Genomic DNA, 13,561 nt, shown 5'->3' with positions numbered 1-13,561 from the left:
TGCCCACTTGTCTGCAGTGGTACTCTGATGTCTGCAAGGGCTTTGCTGATGTGTGTGTGAGAGAGAGAGAGCATGTGCACGATGCGCTAGGGCTTTGCGCTCTCTTGGCTTTTTTGTTCAAGGCTAGCTACCACTTGAGCCACATTTCCGCTTCCAGCTTTTTGCTGGTTAAATGGAGTTGAATCTCACAGACTTTTCTGCCTAGTCTTGCTTAGAACCCAGACCTTCAGATCTTAGCCTCATGGGTAGCTAGAATTACAGGCATGAGTCACTGGGACCTGGCACAGCCAGATGTCCTGTGCTGCCTTAGGAGAGATACAGATTTTCTTTCAGGGGTAAATCCCAGGAGACCAACGCAGGCAGAGAGGTGGTAAAACATTTTTTATTCTTGACTGTCCCCCCCGAGGAAGCAACAGTACAGAAGCTAAGTCGTCCCCTGTGAAGGGAAAAACCAACAGTCAGACCTTACTTCTGGCAAATGTAGAAGCCAAGGACATATTTTACAGTGTTTGGCCCTTTTCTAGGCTGTGAAAACCAGGCCTGAGCCACACAATGAGATCCTAGCTTCTGCTATGGGCTCCATCTCCCAAGGAGACTCATCGCTTTGCTTTGGCCCAGGGAACTGAACACACTGAAGAGTTCAGCCTATCCACTCTCCCTGCGTTCTGACAGCGGAAGCATCCCTGTCAGACAGGGAGATGCTGCCTTGCCTTCAGGCGCCGTGGTGGCCTTGGTACATGCAGGACCTGGCATCTGCACCCTTCCTCAGAGATACCCTCTACCAACGTCCTATTCGGGCAATTCATGGAGTTGGGGAGACTCCAGACAGCTCAGAGCTTACAGAAAAGTTAGAAGTGAAAGCAGGAAATTCTCAACAATGTATCATCCCCCTTTGGGGTTTATAGCGTGGGCTGAGTGCTAATGAGAATGGATCAACCATATTACTTGACTGGTGGAGCAGGTCCCTGGCTTTGAGTTAGGTTCCCACCAGGGGGCCTCCAGGGGGGCTTTGATTGTCCTTCATCTTTAGTCCCGCTAGGTTTGAAGCTGTCTTTTGCCAGTTGCCTACACTCCTGTTTCTCCTGTTTCCTTAACTGGGTGTCTGAGGTCCGCACAAGCTGAGTGGCTCCCGCAGTGGCTTCCTGGTGAGACAGGGTCGCACTCACGTGCTGCAGCACTTTGCGGGGCAGCTTCTCTGTGTGGGCGATCCATTCTTTCATCAGGTCCAGGATGATTGGGATGAGGCTGACCACGCCTCCGTAGTGGTTCCTGGCCTCATCACAGCTGAGGTGGTTCACCACATCGTGCGGGTACCTGCATGGTGGGGCAGGGGCGAGGCTAGACTTGCTGTGAGGTCGGGCAGCCTCCAGCCTGCACACAGCAGTCATCCCATGGGGTCTTCAAACTGGACTCTGTCCCCACAAGTTCTGATTCAGAAGACATGGGGCTAAGAACCCCACTGACCTATGGCTTGCAGGAGCCTACGTGGACTGAGCTAAGAACAAAAATATGTATGTAATACACACACACACACACACACACACACACACACACACACACACACACACACACACACACACACACACACACACACACACACACACACACAGAGCTCCCCTGAGACTTGGACACATTGTACCATTGCACTATGGTCCCTGAGAGTTGGGCACATTGGACCCTTGCACTTTTTTTGGGTCAAGGCTAATGTTCTACCCCTTCAGTCACAGCTCCACTTCCACCTTTTTGGTACTTAATTGGAGTCTCAAGGACTTTCCTGCCTTAAACCACGATTCCTCAGTAGCTAGGATTTCAGGGATGAGCCACAGGGCCTGGCATTCTTGTAGGTTAATGGACAGCAGTCATGTTCCTCAGCAACAGGAGAGAACCAGCTCAGAGTCCCCTGACATCTCCGAGGGCTCCGTCATGGAGGCCCTGCTGACAGGACAGGCAGGGACTTACTTTGCTCTGAGGCAGCTCAGGTCGTTGCTCTGGCTAACCAGGGTTTTACACTTCTCGAGGAGGTTGTTGGTGACTGGGGTGCCCGAGTGTAGGTTCTCGAAGTGCTGGCAGAGCTTGTTCAGCTCAGAGCAGATGTCTAGGAACATGAGCAGCACCCGCCGGTCTGTGGAACTATTGCAGTAATGGTCCATGTAGCTCTGTACCTGCCAAGGCCAGCATACTGTGAACTGAGCTGTCAGCCCCCAGGGAATGCCACCCCCTTCCCTGCTAGCTCCCCAGGTTCACAGGGAGGTGCCAGCAGTTAAGCACTTCAACAGATGGATCAGGACATACAGCTAACACCATTATGTGTTCTAGGTTCCATGCAGAATGCTGTTCTAGGCCTGGCCGCGCACGTGCGTGCGTGCGTGCATGCGTGCGTGCGTACATGTGTGTGTGTGTGTGTGTGTGTGTGTGTGTGTATGTGTACTGACACGAACTCAGGGCCTTGTGCTCTCACTTGGATTTTTTTGTTCAAGGCTAGTGCTTTACCACTTGAGCCACAGCTCCACCTCTGGCTATCTGCTACCTAATTGGAAATAAGACTCTCATAGACTATCTTACTCAGGTTGACTCCAAACCAAGATCCTCAGATCTCAGCCTCCTGAATAGCTGTGATTATAGGCATGAGCCCCAGGCCTATTTTAGACATTCGTTTTACAGATATGCTAGCAGTCTAGAACAGTGAAATAGCCAGCTCAGGGCACCACTGGAAGTGGTTTAGCCAAGTGCTCACACTCCTGAGCACTCACCCCCTAAAACACCCCGGGGGGGGCGCTAGTATGTTCTGGGGACTCTGAGACACACACTGAGGCAAATGAGAATTCATCATCATCATCAAATTGTGCTGTGTTTCTAAGGTAGAGAAAGATTATCCACATGAGAAGAAAATGTGGCCTCTTTTGCACTACATCCATATTGAAAAATCAACTCTTAGGATCAGGATTTGCGGCTGGGAAGGTGGCTCAGTGGTAGAGCGCTTGCCTTGCATGCATGAGGCCCTGGGTTCGATTCCTCAGTACCACATAAGCAAAAAGAAAAAAGCCAGAAGTGGTGCTGTGGCTTAAGTGGTAGAGCGCTAGCCTTGAGCTGAAGAGCTGAGGGACAGTGCCCAGGCCCAGAGTTCAGGTCCACGATCGGAACCCCCCCCCCAAAAAAAAAAAAAAAAAAGGATCAGGAGCTTAAGTAACACAAATAAAACTTTAAAAACCTCATGAATAAATTTAGGAAATATGGAAACCTTTCTTTAAAAAGTTAGGCAAGACACAAATTACTGGTTCTTTGGTTTACTTTTCCGCTCTTCTTTCCTTCCTTCTTCCTTTCTTTTTTGTGCCAGTCTTGAGACTTGAACTCAGGGCCTAGGTGCTGTTCCCTAGCTTTTGTGCTCAAGACAGGATTTCTACCTCTTCAGTCACAGCCCCACCTCTGACTTTTTGGTAGTTTATTGGAGATAAGCATCTCACAGACTTGCCCACCCACGATGGTTTTAAAATACAATCCTCAGGGCTCAGCCTCTTGAGTAGTTAGGGCAGCAGGCATTAGCCATCAGCACCTTTTTTTTTTTTGTATGCTGGTCCTGGGGCTTGAACTCAGGGCCTGGATGCTTTTGTGCTCAAGACTAGCATTCTACCACTTGAGACAGTTTCACTTCTGGTGTGTGTGTGTGTGTGTGTGTGTGTGTGTGTGTGTGTGTGTGTGTGTGTGTGTGTGTGTGTGTGTGTGTGTGTGTGTGTGTGTGTGTGTGTGTGTGTGTGTGTGTGTGTGTGTGTGTGTGTGTGTGTGTGTGTGTGTGTGTGTGTGTGTGTGTGTGTGTATTGGAGATAAGTGTCATGGGCTTTTCTCTTGGGCTGGCTTTGAACCACAATCCTTAGACCTCAGCCTCCTGAGTAGCTAGGATTACATGTGTGAGCCACCAGTGCCTGACCTCAACTCTTTCTTGATAGCATGGGGATCCTTCCTAGGTCAGGGTCTTTCTCTACTGGACTACCTGGACTCCCCAGGCCTGGGTGGGAGGCCTGATCTGGTGCTGGAACTGGCCATTTAATTGACCTATTCAAAGCCAACTATGTCACCATGTAATGAATGGAGGTATATCTCTTACTTCCTCCAGCACCCTAAACCTCAGTCTGGGATTTCCTGTGGCTGAGGCCTGCACAAGGGCCTGCACAGGCAGTAGGGGAAACTTAGATTGTATGAACACAAAAGCTATATCCCTGAGCTCCCTGGTGGTGAACAGGTAACCCCTTGGAAAACCCCTGGTTCAGGGAGGGAAGAGAGGGAAAGAAACAGCACTTCAGATGGAGAGTCAGAACACAGGGTCAGGAAGTGAAGGTGTGACTCAAGTGGTAGAGTGAAAGGCTAATAAGAACACACACACACAGAACCAACAGTGAATCTAAACTCTCTCCCTAGTGTGCCATAGCATCAATTCAGATGCTCAGGTGGGGTGGGACTAAGGCTACTTTTGGAGTCAAAGCCTGCCTGGCACTCTTGGAAGGTTGAGCTTCTGGGACATTGAAACCATTTGCCTTTCAAATACTTGAAGGAAACACACACAGACCAGTAAGCTCAGTGTGACAATGGATAGATATAAAGGGAGGTTTCTGTGGATGTTTCTCTGCTTATTGTTCAAGTCAAAAATGGGAGGGAAATCATACAAAAATTAGCAGGTGGGGAAGATGCTGCTAAGCACCACACGGTGCTCACACCTGTAATCCTAGCTGCTCAGGAGGCTGAGATCTGAGGATCACAGTTCAAAGCCAGCCCCGGTTTAAAAAAAAAAAAGTCTGTGAGATTCTTATCTCCAATTAACCAGCAAGAGCCAGAAGTGAAGCTGTGGCTCAAATAGTAGAGTGCTAGCTTTGACCACAAAAGCTCAGGGACGTGCCCAGGCCCTGTGCTCAAGCCTGGCTGGCTGAGTCTTTCATGCCCATTTTAAACTCATGTTGTTCACTCTCAGATCTTGTAGGGGGTTGAATAAGGGTCTCAGCCCATTAGTTAGGATCTGAGTCTTGACTCTGGCCCCATTATGCCTCTTTTGGGGCTCTGCTGTTTCATTGGGAGTGAGGGACACTGGGCTGAGAGGCCCAGGGAATGGGTGTGGTGGGCCCCTGGGGCCTACACGTGCCCTTGCCAGGCTGCCACCTGTTCGATGCTGGCAATGGGCCGGATCTTGTCATGAGCGGTCTCCCGGCAGTGCTCCAGAGCTGCGATGAACGTGAACTGCTGCTGCTGGAAGAGCTTGTACTTCTGTTCAATGTTGCGGAGGGACTCTTTCACCTCATTCATTGTCATCTCCTAGGGTCATCCACAGGGCAGGAGGCAACCTAAAGGGAAGAAGAACCGTGAGGCCTCGCACACGTGAAGGAAGCCAGCTGCAGAAGCAAGGGTCCTCTGGAGAGGTTATGCGATGGCCTCTCGTGTGCTCTGAGCAGCTCCCCATAGCCCTGAGGGGAGACTGAGGCCCTGAGAGGCTACATACACGCATTTGCTCCAGATCCACCAAGTTGTTCCCAACAGAGCAAAGCCTCCCTTCTGTCCCTTTTCCTGTCAAGGATGGTATCGCTCATGCAATGTGACTTCCTTCCCTGAGCGCTGGATGCTTGCTCTCGCCTTCAGTGTCTGCAGACACTTTTACACACACACACACACACACACACACACACACACACACACACACACACACACTTCCCTGTGGTGCTAGCACCCTTGTACTCCCCACCCCTGCCTGTGCCACCATGAGCCAGGATAGAGGAGGTGATGCCCAAGTGGGGCCCAAGCCAGACCATGGAAGTGGAGAGGACCACACAGGATGCTGGGTGAGGAAGGCACATTCCAGGCGTCCAGGCATGAGGAGGGGATGGAAGTGGGAGGCAGTTGTGTTCTGTCTCCCTCAGCAGCCTTGACTCCCCCCCCCCCTCCACAATGGGGCTGGAGCAGAGGAGTAAAAGGAAATAGGATGGACCAGAAAATTATTTCCACAAAATGACAGCTGGATGAATCAAAACCAGGACATCACTGGGAGGCCTGACAGTCACACCCCATAAGCCCCAGCGGAGCAAATTTAACGGGTGTGCACCACATCTGCCAACAGACAGAGCAGCTGCGGCTCCCCGGAGACAGGGCCAGGGCCAGTGATCTTCCTGCTCAATCTCCCCACACTTGGTACCCCACCCCTAAAGTGGACAAAGGGGGAGGGGAAGTGGGGCATGGTCCTGTTTATGGACTGCCTGCCATATCCGGCTCTCTGCTGTGTCTCCCATAGTCAGGCTCAGCAGAGAAGGGGGGTGGGGAGGTAGGCACCAAACTCAGTGCAAAAGTTTTACCTCTGTGCTGCCCAAAACTCAGCACATTCAGGAGAGAAAAGTACTTCAGTAAGAGCAGTTTAAGACCAAAAGTTTACAAAGAACAAAATACATAATTTTAAAGGATTCAGAACTGTGGCAAAAGAAAATAAAATTGCTAAGTGATCATATATATACATATATATGTATACATATATATATGTGTGTGTGTGTATGTATGTGTGTATATATATATTTTTATTTTTATTTTTATTTTTTTTTTTTTTTACCCCCAGTACAGGCAGGCGCTCTTGGGTCACAGCTTTTTAAACTTTTTCTTGTCTCTTTTTTTGCTTTTCAAGGCAGCATCTCACTTTATGTCTAGGATGGCTAAAGGCTGCTGTCTTCCTGCCTATGTTTCCCTTTGTCACCGGGGGTGACAAGCATGTATCACGGTGCTCAGACATTGGCTGAAATTTTTTTTGGGGGGTCCATGGGGCTTGAACTCTGGGCCTGGGAGCTGTCCATCAGTTCTTCAGCTCAAGGCTAGCTCTCTACCACAGGAGCCACAGAGCCACTTCCAATTTTTTGGTGTTAATTGGAGATAAGAGTCTCACAGACTTTCCTGCTGGGGCTGGCTTTGAACTATAATCCTCAGATCTCAGGCTCCCGAGTAGCTAGGATCACAGGCTTAAGCAACTGAGCCTAGTCCTAAATTTTTGATATTCAAATAGGGTCATTGGTGTCTTAATTTATAGAAAATATTGTATTAAAGCATGCCTTGATTATCAAGATTCTAGGGCCCCTTATGTTTTGTGCTGAGATGAACGCTTCCTCCTAATCCAGCCTAGTTTGAAGTCAGAGTGGCAGGAGGTGATTTGGAGGGAGAGGGGAGCTTGCCCTGTAGCCTGGCCTTTGCCCATTGGGCTCCATGCTGTGGTTGGCAGCAGTTAAGGTAGCTCTAGGGTCACCTGGTTCCACCCCTTTTTGCTGACCCTCAGAGCAAGCTGCCATCTCCCAGCCTTGGTGTCCTAACGTGGTGGGAAACAGCTCACTTCAGCCTTGGGGTGAGCATGACAAGAGGAAACAAGGGGAGAGCAGGGACCTGAGAGCCCAGAATGTGGGGTGCAGACTCATGGGAACTCTCAGGCCTACTGAGATTAAACTGATAGGGGCCTGCCATTGCAACAGGCACAGGGGAACACTGGTTGCTGTAGAAGGAGATTGAAAACTAAGCTTAAAAAGCAGAGGAGCCCAGCACTGGTGGCTCATGCCTGGAGTCCTAGCCACTTGGGGGTGAGATTTGAGGATCACGGTTCGAAGCCAAACCAGGCAGCAAAGTGTGTGTGACTCTTATCTCTAATTAACCACCAAAACGCTGGAAGCAGAGCTGCGGATCAAGTGGTAGAGAGCTAGCCTTGAATGAGAAAGCTAAGGTACAAGTTCAAGCCTCAGTACTAGCAAATGTGCGCACACCGCGCGCGCGCACACACACACACACACACACACACACACACACACACACACACACACACACACACACACACACACACACACACACACACACACACACACACAGAGTAAATAACAAAAAAAAAAATCACGGCCGAAAAGTAGGCAAGCCTGGACTTATCACCACTGATTTTCACCTGGATCCTTCCTTCCTTCTGTTCCTTAGAACCAACATTCCAGACAACAGATTGATTGACCATGGCTAGGTGAGAGACAAGTGGCAAATACTAAGGACCTGGCAAGTTTCCTGTTTCTAGGGTTCACCAACTAGATCCTGGGCCTTGCTTCAACTCTCACTACACTACTTTTTCTTTCTCCCCATTTCAGTGCAAGGTAGACTGCAAACATTGGGGGAAAAGAGTACCTGTGTGTGTGTATATATGCATGCGTGTTTGTGCTGTCTTGGGGAATAAGCTCAAGGCCTAAGCGTTGTCCCTCAGCTTTTTTGTTAGTGCTCTATCCCAGTTCCACTTGGGGTGCGGGGAGTGTATCTTTTGTATGTCCTGTTCCCTGCCACCCTGGGACTGCCAAGTTCTCCACAGCCAACCTTGTCTGGTGGCCCCAAGACCCCCTGAGAGCAAATGTGATTCAGTTCTTGATCCTAGCAACTTGTGACATGCACGCCAAGAATGTCATGAGAAGAGCTGTAATAAGCTATCCAAAGTGATTGTCCCTTGAACGAATCTCAGCATCCAAATTAGTGTGGATAAAAGGCACGAGGTACAGGCACCACTTCTTGTTAGGAGTGGGGGAGGAGGAAAAATGATTACCCCATAGGTTTTAGGCTTTAATTGATTTGTATTTTTCCATGCTGCTAAAGAAGATTAAATCCTGGTATGAAAAGTGCCTAGGGCTTAAAATAAATGAGGAGAAAGGCAAGTCATTTCAGAAATGCCCAGGAAGCAAATCGCCCCTCTCCAGTGCAAATTGTAGGCTTGGTTGTTGTGTTCTTTGTCCTGGAAAAGGCAGTTGCCTTTTCTTCCCATCTGTCTTTGCAGTTGGGTTTGACAAGCCTAGCAAGGTGCGTGGGCTTTTGAGAATGCACTTTGGGGACCAGAGGCGGCCCTGTTGGCTTTTTATTGGAGGTGTCTTGAGGCTGTAGTCAGGATGTCTAGTTCCAGTCCTGGCTCTGCCTCTGATTTATCAGGTGGCCCTGGGCAAGATTTTCCTCTTTATGGACCTCACTTTTTAAATCTGTAAAATGAGGAAGTTTGGATTTGAGGTTCTTCAAGGTACCTGTTGGGTTTTTTGTTGATGCTGGTTTTGGGCCGGTACTGGGGCTTGAACACAAGGCCTGAGTGCTGTCCATTAGCTTTTTTCACTCAAGGCTAGCGCTCTACCACTATAGCTACAGCTCTATTTCCGGCTTTGAACCTCAATCCTCAGATCTCAGCCCTGAGTAGCTAGGGTTACAGGCATGAGCGCCAGGCTCAAGGTGCCTGTTGATTGTCAAAAGGGAGGTTGTCCAGAAAGCAGACAAGACTGGCCCAGTCACCCTGCCCGCTGTTCTCCACTCCCTTATCTGTATGGTGGGAATACAAGGTTCTATTTCACACGGCTTTCAAGACTAGATGTGCTGTGTGCTTTCCCCATGCAGGCTACTAACGCCCAGCACAGCGGTCCATGGAACGCTGTGGTATCTCCGCCGCACACGGATGGAAAGAGAACACGTAAAGTTCACACATGGACTCGGAGAAGCCAGGACTTTCCCTCCCGGCCATCGGTGTGGCCTTCCCCGCAAGTCCACAGACGACTTTTGTGGCCAGCACGGAGCGCCGGGAGCTCTGGCGGCTGCGCTTCAGTGCTGCCCGAGCCCGCTGCGAATTCCCCCGGGCAGAGCGCCTGCGGCGCCGCGGCCCGCCCGCCCCAGCGGCGCCCCCCAGCCCAGCCTCCCGCCCCGGGCTCCGGGACGCACCTCCGGCCCTCTTTACCCTGGCCTGCCGCGGAGTGGCCTTGGCCTCACTGAGCGCCCAGGGGCTGCGGTGGCTCCGTGGAGTGTGGCCCCGGAGGGCGGAGGGCCCTGCTCAGGGCTCCAAAGGCGGGCGTGGGTGGGTGGGGGCCGCGGACGCGGCCTCTCGGGCCTGATTGTGACTACGGGTGCCATAGCAATCAGGCCACGTGGCCACGCTGCCCGGACGGGGTTGCAGGGGGGCCGAGGGAGCGGCGCGGGGAGGGCCGAGGGTGCGGGCCGGGTGCGTCCAGTTCCCCGGCTGCGGGGGGCCGAGGGCGCGGCGGGGGGGCGTCGGGGGGTGGAGGGGTGGGGAGGGCCGAGGGTGCGGCCCGGGCTGCAGAGGGGCCGAGGGAGCGGCGGGGGGGGGTGGAGGGGGGGGAGGGCCGAGGGTGCGGCCTGGGCTGCAGAGGGGCCGAGGGCGCGGCGGGGGCAGGGATCAGGGGGTGGAGGGGTGGGGAGGGCCGAGGGTGCGGCCCAGGCTGCAGAGGGGCCGAGGGCGCGGCGGGGGGGGGGGGATCAGGGGGTGGAGGGGTGGGGAGGGCCGAGGGCGCGGCGGGGGGGGGATCAGGGGGTGGAGGGGTGGGGAGGGCCGAGGGTGCGGCCCGGGCTGCAGAGGGGCCGAGGGAGCGGCGGGGGGGGGGGGTGGAGGGGTGGGGAGGGCTGACCCCGGGCTGCAGAGGGGCCGAGGGCGCGGCGGGGGGGGAGGGATGGAGGGGGGGGGAGGGCCGAGGGTGCGGCCTGGGCTGCAGAGGGGCCGAGGGCGCGGCGGGGGGGGGGGGGATCAGGGGGTGGAGGGGTGGGGAGAGCCGAGGGTGCGGCCTGGGCTGCAGAGGGGCCGAGGGCGCGGCGGGGGGGGGGGATCAGGGGGTGGAGGGGTGGGGAGGGCCGAGGGTGCGGCCTGGGCTGCAGAGGGGCCGAGGGCGCGGCGGGGGGGGATGGAGGGGGGGGAGGGCCGAGGGTGCGGCCTGGGCTGCAGAGGGGCCGAGGGCGCGGCGGGGGGGGGGGATCAGGGGGTGGAGGGGTGGGGAGGGCCGAGGGTGCCGCCCGGGCTGCAGAGGGACCGAGGGCGCGGCGGGGGGGGGATCAGGGGGTGGAGGGGTGGGGAGGGTCGAGGGTGCGACCCAAGGGCCGCCCGGGGGCCCAGGGTGCGGCCCGGGTGCGGCCGGGTTCCCGGGCTCCCCGCTCCCCGCCGCCGATGCCGCAAACGCCCGGCCTCGCCGCGGCTCCGGACAGGGAAACTGAGGCTCAGGAGGCAGATCCAGGGCTGGCCCCGGTCCGGCTCCCGGACCAGGCACGGCGGCGGCAGCAGAAGCGGGTGGGGCCGGGGGGAGCACACAGAGGGGCCCCTTCGAGGACCCCTGTGACCCTTGAACCCCAGGGAAAGCGAGGGGCCCCGCTAGGAGGCACAGGGGGAAGCGCGATGCCGGCGGGAGAGGACCGGGCCAGAGAGGCGAGGCCAGGACGGAGAGAACCCGGCCCGGAGGCCCGGGACCTCAGGCGCCGCACGTGCTACGGGGCGGGGCGAGGGGGCGGGGCGAAGGGTGGGGCCGCGCGCTCGAAGGGGCGGGGCTGGCGGGGGCACGCGCTGATGACGCAAGGAGCGCGCCCTAGCGACGCGGTTACTAGGAAGCAAGCGGCTCTGCGGCCGACATGGACGCGACCACGGCGCCGCACCGCATCCCCCCGGAAATGCCCAAGTACGGGGAGGAGAACCACATCTTCGAGCTGATGCAGGTGACCGGAGGCTCCGTGGTGGCGTCGGGGTGCGCGGCGAGGCCCCTCCTCTGGGCGTTGGAGTCCCGCCTGGCCGTCGCTCCGCGGGCCCTCGAGCTGACCTGCGGGGCTCAGCCGTGGCGCACGCCGGACGAGGGAAGGAAGGGACCGGCCAGCCCGGGCAGGACGCCTTCCACCCCCCATGAGATGGCGCTCTCAGGAGGTCTCCTGGGGGGCCTTCGGGGCGCCGAAGTCTATACGGGCTTCTGTGCTGGGGGTCGTTCAAGTTCAAGGTTACATTCCCTGAGATAGCAAACAACGTTAGTCCAGCGTTTCCCGCGGTGACCTTAGGCACACCCTCAGCCTCACTTGTGGCCCTGTGTTCCCTTTTGCATCTGGAAGTAAAAGCTTTTAGAAGCTGGACTGGAAGAACTCATGGCCTATCATGTTGTGAGGGCCAAAGGGCAGCTGGAACTCAGTTTCCCAACGTTCATCTGCTGCTTGGGATACACCCCCTTCCCAGAGGTAGATCCTCTGACCCATGCACTACAGAGCCAAGCTCACGTTAAGAAACCCAGGTATCCCCCAAAACACACTTTAGAAAGTGTACATTGTCCAGGGAAAGAGATGTCTGATCAGAAAATAAACGCTAGGTGAGGGTGTTTCACACCTGTATTTCTAGCTACTCAGGAGGTCAAGATCTGAGCATCATAGTTGGAAGCCAGCCTGGAGAAAGTCTGAGACTCTTATCTGCAATTAATTAGCAAAAAGCCAGAAGTGAAGGTGAGGCTCAAGTGATAGAGTGCTAGCTTTGAGCTGAAAAGTTAAGGGACAGCTGGGAATGTAGCTTAGTGGTAGAGCACTTGCCTAGCATGCATGAGGCCCTGGATTCAATTCCTCAATACCACATCACAGAAAAAGCCAGAAGTGGCACTGTGACTCAAATGGTAGAGCGTTGGCCTTGAGCAAAAGAAGCTCAGGGACAGTGCCCAGACACTGAGTTCACGCCCGAGAAATGGCAAAAAAACAAAAACAAAAACAAAGTTAAGGCACAGTGCCTAGGTCTTGAGGTTTAGTCCTGGTACTGGCGTGCGTGTCCACACACACTTGCACACACACATACACACAAGAAAATAGCTGTTAAAAGAGTAGGGATTGGTCAGTTGGAGAGTTCCTGGGGGATGTGGTCATCAGAATGTGTTCAGATGTGATTGGTTGAGCAGCTGCTCAAGAAACATTTCCAGTCCTTCATCATTTGGGTGTTCTTTCCATAGTTTAGACCCTTTTTGGGGGGAGGTAACATTTATTTTTCACATAATTTTAACTCAGAAAGTTACAGAAATAATGTAGAGTTCTGATCTACCCTTGCCCTGGGTTCCCTGGGTTATATCTTCCATGTTAAAACCAGGAAAGCAACGGGGCACAATACCATACCTGCCAAGACTCAGGCTTCCACTCATTTGGATTTCATCTGTTTTCATCTGCACTCAGTTGTGGTTGTTGTGTGTGTATGGTTCTATGAAACAATCAGATCCGATAGGTTCATAACTGCTACTACACTTTCCATTTTAACATAATCTTTCCTTGGAAGCAACTCATTTTCTTTTTTTTAAAAGTATCTTCTTTCCCCCTTATCCTCATCAATATCATTTAAGTTATGGGTTTGATGTATTTTCCTAATACACGGTAAATGTGCAACCACTGAATCCCAAGCAAGCTGTCTAAAATCTTAAAGCACATCACTCATGTTTTGTTTTGTTTTGTTTTTGTTTATGTGGTACCAAGGAATCAAACCCAGAGCTTCATGCCTGCTAGGCAAGCACTCTACCACTAAGCCAACCTCCCAGCCCCACATCACTCATATACATGGATTGACTCCAACCTGCCCATTGAACAGACGGGGAAGCTGAGGCCCAGTAAAAGGAAGGGCCCAGTAAAAAGGATGGGGACAGAATGAGAGCCAGGACTTCTCACAATTTAGTGCTCTTTTTTACTGTGCCATGCTTTCAGTTGCCCCAGCAACCCAGTTCATTTTTTGTGCCATTTGTACTAAATCCCTGGGAGCTGTTTTCCCTTTGTTTGCTTCAATAGGAATATGTGGCCA

General features: G+C 53.6%; 2 protein-coding genes across 6 annotated transcripts in view; one reads left to right on the top strand and one right to left on the bottom strand.

Moving 5' to 3' along the window:
• Positions 1-366: 366 nt before the first annotated feature.
• Positions 367-9,842, bottom strand: Spaca9 (sperm acrosome associated 9). Of its 4 annotated transcripts, XM_070014921.1 has the most exons (5): positions 9,709-9,842; positions 5,143-5,324; positions 1,960-2,162; positions 1,167-1,314; positions 367-436 (listed from the first exon to the last, which is right to left on the bottom strand). In XM_070014921.1, exons 2-5 carry the CDS (start codon positions 5,290-5,292, stop codon positions 425-427), a joined length of 513 nt encoding a protein of 170 aa, XP_069871022.1. In that variant the 5' UTR covers positions 5,293-5,324; positions 9,709-9,842; the 3' UTR covers positions 367-424. The 4 variants fall into 4 exon arrangements, with proteins under 4 accessions (XP_069871022.1, XP_069871019.1, XP_069871021.1 ...); XM_070014918.1 differs by lacking the exon at positions 367-436 and having other exon boundaries at positions 450-1,314; XM_070014920.1 differs by lacking the exon at positions 367-436 and having other exon boundaries at positions 450-1,314; positions 1,960-2,156.
• Positions 9,843-11,355: 1,513 nt separating this feature from the next.
• The window catches only part of Ak8 (adenylate kinase 8), a 117,494-nt gene continuing 115,288 nt past the window's right edge, over positions 11,356-13,561 (top strand). Inside the window, exon 1 of one of the 2 annotated variants that reach the window (XM_070014932.1) lies at positions 11,356-11,478. In XM_070014932.1, coding sequence (XP_069871033.1) covers positions 11,395-11,478 — 84 coding nt within the window. In that variant the 5' untranslated portion in view covers positions 11,356-11,394. The remainder of the gene's footprint in view (positions 11,479-13,561) is intronic. The other variant, XM_070014931.1, reaches the window with a different exon arrangement.

The sequence above is a fragment of the Dipodomys merriami genome, unplaced genomic scaffold (genome assembly GCF_024711535.1).
Source record: "Dipodomys merriami isolate MVZ:Mamm:240054 unplaced genomic scaffold, mDipMer1.0.p SCAF_11, whole genome shotgun sequence".
NCBI classification, from domain to species: Eukaryota; Metazoa; Chordata; class Mammalia; order Rodentia; family Heteromyidae; genus Dipodomys; species Dipodomys merriami.
This window is presented reverse-complemented; position numbering and strand designations above follow the sequence as displayed.

Bases quoted from the DNA above. Each gene is read 5' to 3' on its own strand.
- Spaca9 (XM_070014918.1), bottom strand. From the start codon at position 5,292: ATGACAATGAATGAGGTGAAAGAGTCCCTCCGCAACATTGAACAGAAG. The intron at 2,163-5,142 runs GTGGCAGCCTGG...TGGCCTTGGCAG, and splicing joins CCATTGCCAGCATCGAACAG to GTACAGAGCTACATGGACCA. The intron at 1,315-1,959 runs GTAAGTCCCTGC...CCCACCATGCAG, and splicing joins CTGAGCTGCCTCAGAGCAAA to GTACCCGCACGATGTGGTGA.